Below are 12,484 nucleotides of genomic sequence, written 5' to 3'. Positions count from 1 at the left end.
TAATACCACTAGCCACTTAGCAATTTTATAAAATTGTCTTTAGCTAGCCCAGATAGGTTCCCAATCTCCCAACCTTACACCTAGCTACCAAGAAGCCATTTCAGGCTATCAATCAAGTTAGAGTAGCTAGCTTGTCTAACTATCTTAGCTGGCATGCCTGCTGACAAGTTTGGTAGACTTTAGAAAAGCAAGCAATTACTAAATGTACTGAATAAGACTAACATTCCTTATAATCTTTTACCCAGATTTTAACAGAGATGCAGAAAAGCATATTCAATGTTTCTTTAAGAACATAACCACCAGTCAGGAGGATACAGACAGCTCAAGATGTACTTTGCATTCGGAAAGTATTCAGACTCCTTCCCTTTTTCCACAGTTTGTTACGTTACAGCCTTATTCTAAAATTGATTAAATGTATTTCTTTCCTCATCAATCACACACACAATTTTTCAACAAGATCTCACAGTTTGACCAATTTAACTTCAGATTCCAAATTTCTAAGGTGTCAAATTTCAAATGTCAAATTTCAAAGTGTTTTGTACCCTGAGTTGCTCCGCTGCTATTTCTGGAGCCTCGCGGTTGGTTAAGTTTAGGCATTAACTCTGAATGTTTAAGTTAAGAGTTAAAGTTTGGGATAGGGTTAAACAAAAACAACTCCATGGTTAGGTTTAGACATTCATTCCGAATGGTTAAGTTAAGAGTTTGGGATAGAGTTAAAGCAACAACAAAAAAGGGGCCTCCCAAGTTGCGCAGGGGTCTAAGGCACTGCATCGCAGTGCTAGAGGTGTCACTACAGACCTGGGTTCGATCCTGGGCTGTATCACAACCGGCTGTGAAAGGGAGTCCTATAGGGCGGTGCACAATTAGCCCAGCATCGTCTGGATTACGGGAGGGTTTTTAGCCTACTCTGATGGGAGGTTACAGGGCTAATAGTACTATGGAAGGCTCCTGATCAGTTCTTCCTAACAGATGAATAGCTAACTTACAGTGGCTTGCAAAAGTATTCACCCCCCTTGGCATTTTTTCTATTTTGTTGCCTTACAACCTGGAATTAAAATAGATTTTTGGGGGGTTTGTATCATTTGATTTACACAACATGCCTACCACTTTGAAGATGCAAAATATTTTTTCTTGTGAATCAAAAAAGGAATAAGACAAAAAGACAGAAAACTTGAGCATGCATAACTTTCAACCCCCCAAAGTCCATACTTTGTAGAGACACCTTTTGCAGCAATTACAGCTGCAAGTCTCTTGGTGTATGTCTCTATAAGCTTGGCACATCTAGCCACTGGGATTTTTGCCCATTCTTCAAGGCAAAACTGTTCCAGCTCCTTCAAGTTGGATGGGTTCCAGGAATCTTTAAGGCATACCAGAGATTCTCAATTGGATTGAGTTCTGGGCTTTGACGAGGCCATTCCAAGACATTTAAATGATTCCCCTTAAACCACTCGAGTGTTGCTTTAGCAGTATGCTTAGGGTCATTGTCCTGCTGGAAGGTGAACCTCTGTCCCAGTCTCAAATCTCTGGAAGACTGAAACAGGTTTCCCTCAAGAATTTCCCTGTATTTAGCACCATCCATCATTCCTTCAATTCTGACCAGTTCCCAGTCCCTGCCGATGAAAAACATTCCCACAGCATGATGCTGCCACCACCATGCTTCATTGTGGGGATGGTGTTCTCAGGGTGATGAGAGGTGTTGGGTTTGTGCCAGACATAGCATTTTCCTCGAGGGCCAAAAAGCTAAATTTTAGTCTAATCTGACCAGAGTACCTTCTTCCATATGTTTGGGGAGTCTCCCACATGCCTTTTGGCGAACACCAGACATTGCTTATTTTTTTCTTTAAGCAATAGCTTTTTTTCTGGCCACTCTTCCGTAAAGCCCAGCTCTGTGGAGTGTGCCGCTTAAGGTGGTCCTATGGACAGATACTCCAATCTCCGTTGTGGAGCTTTGCAGCTCCTTCAGGGTTATCTTTTGTCTCTTTGTTGCCTCTCTGATTATTAATGCCCTCCTTGCCTGGTCCATGAGTTTTGGTGGGCGGCCCTCTCTTGACAGGTTTGTTGTGGTGCCATATTCTTTCCTTTTTAACAATGGATTTAGTGCTGCTCCATGGGATGTTCAAAGTTTCAGTTATTTTTTTATAACCCAACCCTGATATGTACTTTGTCCCTGACCTGTTTGGAGAGCTCCTTGGTCTTCATGGTGCCGCTTGCTTGGTGGTGCCCCTTACTTAGTGGTGTTGCAGACTCTGGGGCCTTTCGGAACTGGTGTATATATACTGAGATCATGTGACATTTAAATTGCACAAAGGTGTACTTTTTTAAATATTTTTTTATTTTTTTTATTAAAAAAAAAATGGTATCCCCTTTTCTCCCCAATTTTTGTGGTATCCAATCGCTAGTAATTACTATCTTGTCTCATCGCTACAACTCCCGTACGGGCTCGGGAGAGACGAAGGTCGAAAGCCACGCGTCCTCCAAAGCACAACCCAACCAACCCGCACTGCTTCTTAACACAGCGCGCCTCCAACCCGGAAGCCAGCCGCACCAATGTGTCGGAGGAAACACCGTGCACCTGGCCCCCTTGGTTAGCGCGCACTGCGCCCGGCCCGCCACAGGAGTCGCTGGAGCGCGATGAGACAAGGATATCCCTACCGGCCAAACCCTCCCTAACCCGTACGACGCTAGCCCAATTGTGCGTCGCCCCACGGACCTCCCGGTCGCGGCCGGCTGCGACAGAGCCTGGGTGCGAACCCAGAGACTCTGGTGGCGCAGCTAGCACTGCGATGCAGTGCCCTAGACCACTGCGCCACCCGGGAGGCCCCCACAAAGGTGTACTTTATTTAACTAATTGTGACTTCTGAAGTTTATTTTTATTTTATTTCACCTTTATTTAACCAGGTAGGCCAGTTGAGAACAAGTTCTCATTTACAACTGCGACCTGGCCAAGATAACTAGCCTACCTGGTTAAAGAAAGGTGAAATAAAAAAATAAAAAATAAAATAAAAGGAGGAACCCAGGGCCAACCGCACCAGCATATGGTCTCACAAGGGGTCTGAGGATCTCATCTCGGTACCTAATGGCAGTCAGGCTTCCTCTGGCGAGCACATGGAGGGCTGTGCGGCCCCCCAAAGAAATGCCACCCCACACCATGACTGACCCACCGCCAAACCGGTCATGCTGGAGGATGTTGCAGGCAGCAGAACGTTCTCCACGGCGTCTCCAGACTCTGTCACGTCTGTCACATTGGGTTGAAGACTCCGTCTCATGCTACCACTAGAGTGAAAGCACCGCCAGCATTCAAAAGTGACCAAAACATCAGCCAGGAAGCATAGGAACTGAGAAGTGGTCTGTGGTCACCACCTGCAGAACCACTCCTTTATTGGGGGTGTCTTGCTAATTGCCTATAATTTCCACCTGTTGTCTATTCCATTTGCACAACAGCATGTGAAATGTATTGTCAATCAGTGTTGCTTCCTAAGTGGACAGTTTGATTTCACAGAAGTGTGATTGACTTGGAGTTACATTGTGTTGTTTAAGTGTTCCCTTTATTTTTTTGAGCAGTATATATCATGCATCCTTGAGGTCTAAATTATAATTTCTCATTCAGACCTTTTTTGTAGATTATATGGCTGCTCTGTATTTTGAATGCATAGGTATATGTATATTTTATTACATTGAAACACAGTCTTTCTATCCGGATGTGTAACGGTTCTGTAACGACAGACGCTGGGAGACAAGAAGCAAGCACAGGGTATGGATTTAATAATAAATAGACATGAAACAAAACAAGAACAGCATCTGGACAGGAGAAACATAACAACATATCAATGCTGACTCGGGAATGAAACTGAGGAAGTGACAGATAAAGGGGAGGTAAATTACTGTATTGCAAAATGTACAATGATGGAGTCCAGGTGAGTCCCATAATTAAGCGCAGCTGCGTGTAACGAAGGTGGCAGGTGTGCGTAATGATGAGTGAACTGGTGACCTCGAGCACCTGAGAGGGGGAGCGGGAGCAGACGTGACAAGATGTATATTTTTTATACTCCAACGTGTGCAAAGCTGTCATCAAGGCAAAGGGTGGCTACTTTGAAGAATCTAAGAATCACCTGGACTCCAATGACGTGATGGAGTCCAGGTGAGTACCATAATTAAGCGCAGGTGCGCATAATGATGGGTGAACTGGTGACATCGAGCACCGGTGAGGGGGAGAGGGGGAGCAGGAGCAGACATGACAAGATGTCTATTTTTTATACCCAAATGTGTGCAAAGCTGTCATGAAGGCAAAGGGTGGCAACTTTGAAGAATCTAAAATCTAAACTATATTTTGTTTTGTTTAACACTTTTTTGGTTACTACATGATTCCATTTGTGTTATTTCAGGGTTTGATCAGTGGTGGAAAAAGTACCCAATTGTAATACTTAAAAGTAAAAAGTAAAAGTACAGATGCCTTAATAGAAAGTTACTCAAGTAAAAGTGAAAGTCACCCAGTACAATACTACTTGAGTAAAAGTCTAAAAGTATTTGGTTCTAAATATACTTAAGTATCAAAAATATATGGAATTGGTACAATATACTTAAGTACTAAAAGTAAAAGTATAAATAATTTCAAATTCCTTATATTAAGCAAAGCAGATGGCACCATTTTCTTGTTTTTAAAATGTATAGATAGCCAGGGGTACACTCCAACACTCAGACATAATTTACAAACGATGCATTTGTGTTTAATGAGCCTGCCAGATCAGAGGCAGGAGGAATGACCATGTGTTCTCTTGATAAGTGCGTGAATTTGACCATTTTCCTGTCCTGCTAAGCACTTGACATGTAACGAGTGCTTTTGGGTGTCAGGGAAAATGTATGGAGTAAAAAGTACATTATTTTCTTAAGGAATGTAGTGAAGTAAAAGTAAAAGTAGTCAAAAATATAAATAGTAAAGAAAAGTACAGATACCCCAAAAAACTACTTAAGTAGTACTTTAAAGTATTTTTACTTAAGTAGTTTACACCACTGGTTTCGATGTCTTCACTCTTATTCTACAATGTACAGTATAAAATAGTAAAAATACAGAAAATCCCTTGATGAGTAGGTGTGTCCAAACTTTTGACTGGTACTGTATATATATATATATACTACCGTTCAAAAGTTAGGGGTCATTTAGAAATGTCCTTGTTTTTGAAAGAAAATATAATTTTTTGTCCATTAAAATAACATCAAATTGATCAGAAATACAGTGTAGACATTGTTAATGTTGTAAATGACTATTGTGGCTGGATAATATCTATATAGGCGTACAGAGGCCCATTATCATCAACCATGTGTTCCAATGGCACGTTGTTTTAGCCAATCCAAGTTTAGCATTTTAAAAGGCTTATTGATCATTAGAAAACCCTTTTGCAATTATGTTAGCACAGCTGAAAACTGTTGTTCTGATTAAAGAAGCAGTAAAACTGGCCTTTAGACTAGTTGAGTATCTGGAGCATCAACATTTGTGGGTTCGATTACAGGCTCAAAATGGCCAGAAACAAAGAACTTTCTTCTGAACTCATCAGTCTATTCTTGTTCTGAGAAATGAAGGCTATTCCATGCGAGAAATTGCCAAGAAACTAAAGATCTTGTACAACGCTGTGTACTACTCCCTTCACAGAACAGCGCAAACTGTCTCTAACCAGAATAGAAAGAGGAGTGGGAGGCACAACTGAGCACAACTGAGCAAGAGGAGCAAGAGGACAAGTACATTAGAGTACATTAGAGTGTCTAGTTTGAGAAACAGATGCCTCACAAGTCCTCAACTGGCAGCTTCATTAAATAGTACTGGCAAAACACCAGTCTCAACGTCAACAGTGAAGAGGAGACTCCGGGATGCTGGCATTCTAGGCAGAGTTCCTCTGTCCAGTGTCTGTGTTCTTTTGCCCATCTTAATCTTTTCTTTTTATTGGCCAGTCTGAGATATGGCTTTTTTCCCCCAACTCTTTAAGTTCCCACCAGGCTGGAAAAAAGGCAGAGCAATAAGTAGTGTCCCATATTACAGCAACTGTATGGTGACTTTACCGAAAAGCTCAGTCAACTACAAATAAATTGGTGTACTCAGTCATGTAAAGACATCTATGACTCAAGTGTGAATGATGTTTACAGTGGAATTATAATGTACAGAAACGTTGCTATATCATAATGTGTACAATTCGTGAAAAGACTATGGGCAAATCACTTAAGAGACACGGCGTGGCTAATCTCAGTGCGAAGACTCCCGGTGAGAGCAGTAGTCCAATGGCGCTATTATGTTAAAACAAAAAAATGCCCAATGCCATCATGCACTGATGATGAAACAATTGAACACTTATTATTAGAGTATAGCAGCACTAAGGAAATCTGGGAACTAATGCAAGATATTGGAGTAACTATTCAAGACGAAACAAATTCCATGCTGTATGGGAAAATCGATGGAACACTGAAAGAAATCTACAAAGACCTTTTTCACCTAATCATATGTATAGTGAACGCACAAATACGGAAAACCCGGTGCTAAATAACAATTGAAAATGTTTTGATTCTTGGCAAAACAGTTTTTAAAGAAATTAGAAGAGAACTGATAAGGAGCAGAACCATCTAAACAAAACGAGAAGGGGGTGAACAATGGGAAGTTCTTGACTTTTGATTAAAAAAATACATATATATATACAGCACCAGTCAAAAGTATGGTCACACCTACTTATTCCAGGGTTCTTATTTATTTTTTTACTATTTTCTACATTGTAAAATAATAGTGAAGACATCAAAGCTATAAAATAACACATATGGAATCATGTAGTAACCTAAAAAGTGTTAAACAAATCAAAATATATTTTATATTTGAGATTCTTTAAAGTAGCCACCCTTTGCCTAAATGACAGCTTTGCACACTCTTGGCATTCTCTCAACCAGATTCATGAGGTAGTCACCTGGAATGCATTTCAATTAACAGGTGTGACTTGTTAAAAGTTAATTTGTGGAATTTCTTTCCTTCTTAATGCGTTTGAGCCAATCAGTTGTTGTTGCAAGGTAGGGGTATACAGAAGATATCCCTATTTGGTAAAAGACCAAATCCATATTATGGCAAGAACAGCTCAAATAAGCAAAGAGAAACTACAGTCCATCATTACTTTAAGACATGAAGGTCAGTCAGTCCGGAAAATGTCAAGAACTTTGAAAGTTTCTTCAAGTGCAGTCGCAAAAACCATCAAGCGCTATGATGAAACTGGATCTCATGAGAACGCCACAGGAAAGGAAGACCCAGAGTTACCTCTGCTGCAGAGGATAAGTTCATTAGAGTTACCAGCCTCAGAAATTGCAGCCCAAATAAATGCTTCAGAGTTCAAGTAACAGACACATCTCAACATCAACTGTTCAGAGGAGACTGCGTGAATCAGGCCTCCATGGTCAAATTGCTGCAAAGAAACCACTACTAAAGGACACCAATAATAAGAAGAGACTTGCTTGGGCCAGGAAACACGAGCAATGGACATTAGACACTCTGTGATCACACTCTCCGCAGCCAATGTGAGTAAGACCTTTATACAGGTCAACATTCACAAGGCCGCAGGGCCAGACGGATTACCAGGACGTGTACTTCGAGCATGCGCTGACCAACTGGCAAGTGTCTTCACTGAAATGTTGAACCTCTCCCTGTCTGAGTCTGTAATACCAACATGTTTAAAGCAGACCATCATAGTCTCTGTGCCCAAGAACACTAAGGTAACCTGTCTAAATGACTACCGACCCGTAGCACTATCGACCCACTCCAATTTGCATACCGCCCCAACAGATCCACAGATGATGCAATCTCTATTGCACTCCACACTGCCCTTTCACACCTGGACAAAAGGAACACTTATGTGAGAATGATATTCGTTGACTACAGCTCAGTGTTCAACACCATAGTGCCCTCAAAGCTCATCACTAAGCTAAGGACCCTGGGACTAAACACCTCCCTCTGCAACTGGATCCTGGACTTCCTGACGGGCCGCCCCCAGGTGGTAAGGGTAGGTAACAACACATCTGCCACACTGATCCTCAACACGGGGGCCCCTCAGGGGTGCGTGCTCAGTCCCCTCCTGTACTCGCTGTTCACTCATGAATGCACTGCCAGGCACGACTCCAACACCATCATTAAGTTTGCCGATGACACAACAGTGGTAGGCCTGATCACCAACAACGACGAGACAGCATATAGGGAGGAGGTCAGAGACCTGGCCGTATAGTGTCAGGACAACAATCTTTCCCTCAACGTGATCAAGACTAAGGAGATGATTGTGGACTACAGGAAAAGGAGGAGCGAGCACACCCTCATTCTCACCGACGGGGCTGTAGTGGAGCAGGTTGAGAACTTCAAGTTCCTTGGTGTCCACATCACCAACAAACTAACATGGTCCAAGCACACCAAGACAGTTGTGAAGAGGGCACGACAAAACCTATTCCCTCTCAGGAGACTGAAAAGATTTGGCATGGGTCCTAAGATCGTCAAAAGGTTCTACAGCTGCACTATCGAGAGCATCCTGACTGGTTGCATCACTGCCTGGTATGGCATATTTGCATTGCCCCCCCGTTACGTGGCTGATACTCTCTATTATTATCTCAACCACTCTACCCATATGTTTAGATTACCTCAATTACCTCAACTAGCCAGTGCCCCTGCACATTGACTCTGTACCGGTACCCCCTGTATATAGCCTTGCTATTGTTATTTTACTGCTGCTCTTGAATTATTTCTTATTTTTCTTAAAACTGCATTGTTGGTTAAGGGCTTGGAAGTAAGCATTTCACTGTAAGGTCTACGCCTGTTGTGTTCGGCACGTGACAAATAATGATTTGATTTGGACCGGTGGAAATCTGTCCTTTTGTCTGACGAGTCCAATTTGGAGATTTTTGGTTCCAACCCCCGTGTCTTTATGAGACGCCGAGTAGGTGAACGGATGATCTCTGCATGTGTGGTTCCCAACGTGAAGCATGGAGGAATAGGTGTGATGGTGTGGGGGTGCTTTTCTGGTGACCCTGTCTGTGATTCATTTAGAATTCAAGGCACACTTAACCAGCATTGCTACCACAGCATTCTGCAGCAAAACGCCATCCCATCTGGTTTGCGCTTTGTGGGACTATCATTTGTTCTTCAACAGGACAAAGACCCGAAACACACCTCCAGGCTGTGTAAGGGCTTCTTGACCAAGAAGAAGAGTGATGGAGTGCTGCATCAGATGACCTGTCCTCCAGAATCACCTGACCTCAACCCAATTGAGATTGTTTGGGATGAGTTGGACTGCAGAGTGAAGGAAAAGCAGCCAACAAGTGCTCAGCATATGTGCGAACTCCTTCAAGACTGTTGGAAAAGCATTCCAGGTGAAGCTGGTTGAGAGAATGCCAAGAGTGTGCGAAGCTGTCATGATAGCAAAGGGTGGCTACTTTGAAGAATCTAAAATCTCAAATATATTTTGATTTGTTTAACACTTTTTTGGTTACTACATGATTCCATATGTGTTATTTCAGAGTTTTGATGTCTTCACTATAATTCTACAATATAGAAAATAGTAAAAATAAAGAAAAACCCTTTAATGAGTAGGTGTGTCCTAACTTTTGACTGGTATTGTATATAATGTAAATTTGTTGTAATTTACGATGTATGATATTATTCCAGTTTAAATAATAAAGATAGACCAATTTTATTTTTTAAAGCAAAAAAAAGTGACAAAACAAGAAATGATTGTCTCATGAAAGAGAAAAATTAACAGAGTAAGCATTCCCCCCAGTAGGAGGAGGAGCAGCCTTTGAATTCCAGTCCGTCCCCTGTCTCCTTCCCCCAACCCATGGGTGAGAGGGGAGTGCTGTAGCCCTCCAAAGGAAACGGAAGAGACGAAACTCACACAATCCTCATTTTAAAACCCCGGGGCTGTGAAGAAGAAAAGACAACTCTTTGACAAACTTTACTTCTAACCACCTATTTAGCACTCCACCCTCCCTTTTTATTTTTATTTTTTGTTGTTGCTGTTTTTATTTTTTATTTTGTGGCAGATTGAAAGCCCGCGCCCTGCTCAGTTAAAGGACCCAGTGTTCGCTGGAGCAGAGATGCCCCCCCAGCCGGCGGTGAACAAACATTTCTGGGACTTCCTAAAGAGTTTTCTCGGCATCATCCGAATCCTCCAAATCCTTTTCGGAGCAGGACTATGGGTCACAATCGCCGCCAACAAATACGAAGGCGCCATCCACTTCGTCCTGTTCGTGGCCGTGCTCTTCTGGCTTCTCACCCTCACCGCGTTTTTTATCACTCTCCTGGACAAGCAGGACCTTGTCCCCGTCTTGGGAGGTGACCGGTGGTTGCTTAGCAACCTGGTTCATGACATCGCTGCTGCGGTGCTGTATCTACCGGCGATCGGCGTCATGATCTACAAGACAAGGCGGTACGAGTACTGCAACCTGGAGCAATATAAACACCACTGCCTGTATAAAGTCTATCTGGCTGCTGCCGTGTTCGCATGTCTGGGCGCTGTTGTGTATCTTGTCTCGTCAGTGTATGTTGGCTGTAGGAAATGCCGGGGTGAGCAGACGGTGGTTTGAGAGAGGGGAGGACAGAGGGGGACAAAGGAGTAAGGGATATGTTGGAGGACTGGACTGGGGGAGGGAGGCAAGAGCTCTCCCTGGATAGGGGAGAGGAGGGGGGGTATTTTCTGTCCCACAAAGCAGAGTGTCCTCTTGTCTTGGCTCAAACTCCTATAGGTTTGTCCATATTTTATTCCGTAATTTAATGTCAGCATACAGTAGCTTATCAACGTAGGCTACAGTACAATACTTTTTTGGTACAGTGTTTTTGCGTTGACTGACAACAACATTCCGAAACTGAGCAGTCCACCGGACCTTTTACCAATACCTTTGAAAAGCATACCTCTTATGCTTTGCAGCCTACAACTTGCTGTAATAGCAGGGACATGATATGACATGCCTTTGATATGAAGATAACTACACCATATTTGTTGCCAATGTTTTTTTTGTATCCTTTTAGCCAGAAATAACACATGTCTATATCAAAAACAAAACCAAGTATGTTCCTAATTATTCCTGAAGTGTCCTTCATGTTAAAACCAAATGTTGATTAATTAAACCAAATGTTGATTAATTAAAACCAATGTCATTGAACACCAGAGACAAGGTTCTCTTATTTGGTAATAACACCTTCTGCATTTAGGGGCAGATATCATTTACAGAGAAGTAGCCTATTGCTACCACTATTATTATCATTATTTTGCAGTAATAGGTCTACACCAGTTTGTTTCATTAATAGCTATTTCCAGAGTTATTTCAAATCTGAAAAGTATACATCTGCAGACTCTGTGTGTTTGCACCTGTTTGTGAATGATTATGGTGTCGGTGGCTTTCCAAAATGAGAGCCAGTTTGGGGCTGGGAGTTCTCAGCTACTTCCTGTCTGAGACAAACATGCTTAACCAATCAGCAGGGGTCTCTGGGATGCCACATGAAAGACATGGAAGAGTGTGTGCTTTTACTCTGAAATCTCTGTGACTGGAACTGTGTGTGTCTGGGTACGTATATCTGAGTGTGTGTGTGTGTCTGGGTACGTATATCTGAGTGTGTGTGTGTCTGGGTACGTATATCTGAGTGTGTGTGTGTCTGGGTACGTATATCTGAGTGTGTGTGTGTGTCTGGGTACGTATATCTGAGTGTGTGTGTGTCTGGGTACGTATATCTGAGTGTGTGTGTGTCTGGGTACGTATATCTGAGTGTGTGTGTGTCTGGGTACGTATATCTGAGTGTGTGTGTGTCTGGGTACGTATATCTGAGTGTGTGTGTGTCTGGGTACGTATATCTGAGTGTGTGTGTGTGTCTGGGTACGTATATCTGAGTGTGTGTGTGTCTGTGTGTGTGTCTGGGTACGTATATCTGAGTGTGTGTGTGTGTCTGGGTACGTATATCTGAGTGTGTGTGTGTCTGGGTACGTATATCTGAGTGTGTGTGTGTCTGGGTACGTATATCTGAGTGTGTGTGTGTCTGTGTGTGTGTCTGGGTACGTATATCTGAGTGTGTGTGTGTCTGGGTACGTATATCTGAGTGTGTGTGTGTGTCTGGGTACGTATATCTGAGTGTGTGTGTGTCTGGGTACGTATATCTGAGTGTGTGTGTGTCTGGGTACGTATATCTGAGTGTGTGTGTGTCTGGGTACGTATATCTGAGTGTGTGTGTGTCTGGGTACGTATATCTGAGTGTGTGTGTGTGTCTGGGTACGTATATCTGAGTGTGTGTGTGTCTGGGTACGTATATCTGAGTGTGTGTGTGTGGCTGGGTACGTATATCTGAGTGTGTGTGTCTGTGTGTGTGTCTGGGTACGTATATCTGAGTGTGTGTGTCTGGGTACGTATATCTGAGTGTGTCTGTGTCTGTGTGTGTGTGAGAGAGAGAGATGATACTGACTGGGAAGGGGAAGTTTTTACAATAACTAATGGTGGGGGGTTG

The 12,484-nt window shown here is 42.7% G+C and overlaps 1 protein-coding gene across 1 annotated transcript; it reads left to right on the top strand.

The window, feature by feature from the left end:
- Positions 1-9,838: 9,838 nt before the first annotated feature.
- LOC139571093 (MARVEL domain-containing protein 1-like) lies at positions 9,839-11,154 on the top strand. Its single transcript, XM_071393629.1, has one exon. It carries the CDS (start codon positions 10,090-10,092, stop codon positions 10,576-10,578), a length of 489 nt encoding a protein of 162 aa, XP_071249730.1. The 5' UTR covers positions 9,839-10,089; the 3' UTR covers positions 10,579-11,154.
- The last annotated feature ends 1,330 nt before the right edge of the window (positions 11,155-12,484 follow it).

This window comes from Salvelinus alpinus, chromosome 3 (genome assembly GCF_045679555.1).
Source record: "Salvelinus alpinus chromosome 3, SLU_Salpinus.1, whole genome shotgun sequence".
Lineage (NCBI taxonomy): Eukaryota > Metazoa > Chordata > Actinopteri > Salmoniformes > Salmonidae > Salvelinus > Salvelinus alpinus.
Note: the sequence above shows the minus strand (reverse complement) of the source record. Positions and strands in the feature narration are given on the sequence as shown.

Excerpts from the sequence above, each read along its gene's own strand:
- LOC139571093 (XM_071393629.1), top strand. The coding sequence starts at position 10,090 with ATGCCCCCCCAGCCGGCGGTGAACAAACATTTCTGGGACTTCCTAAAG.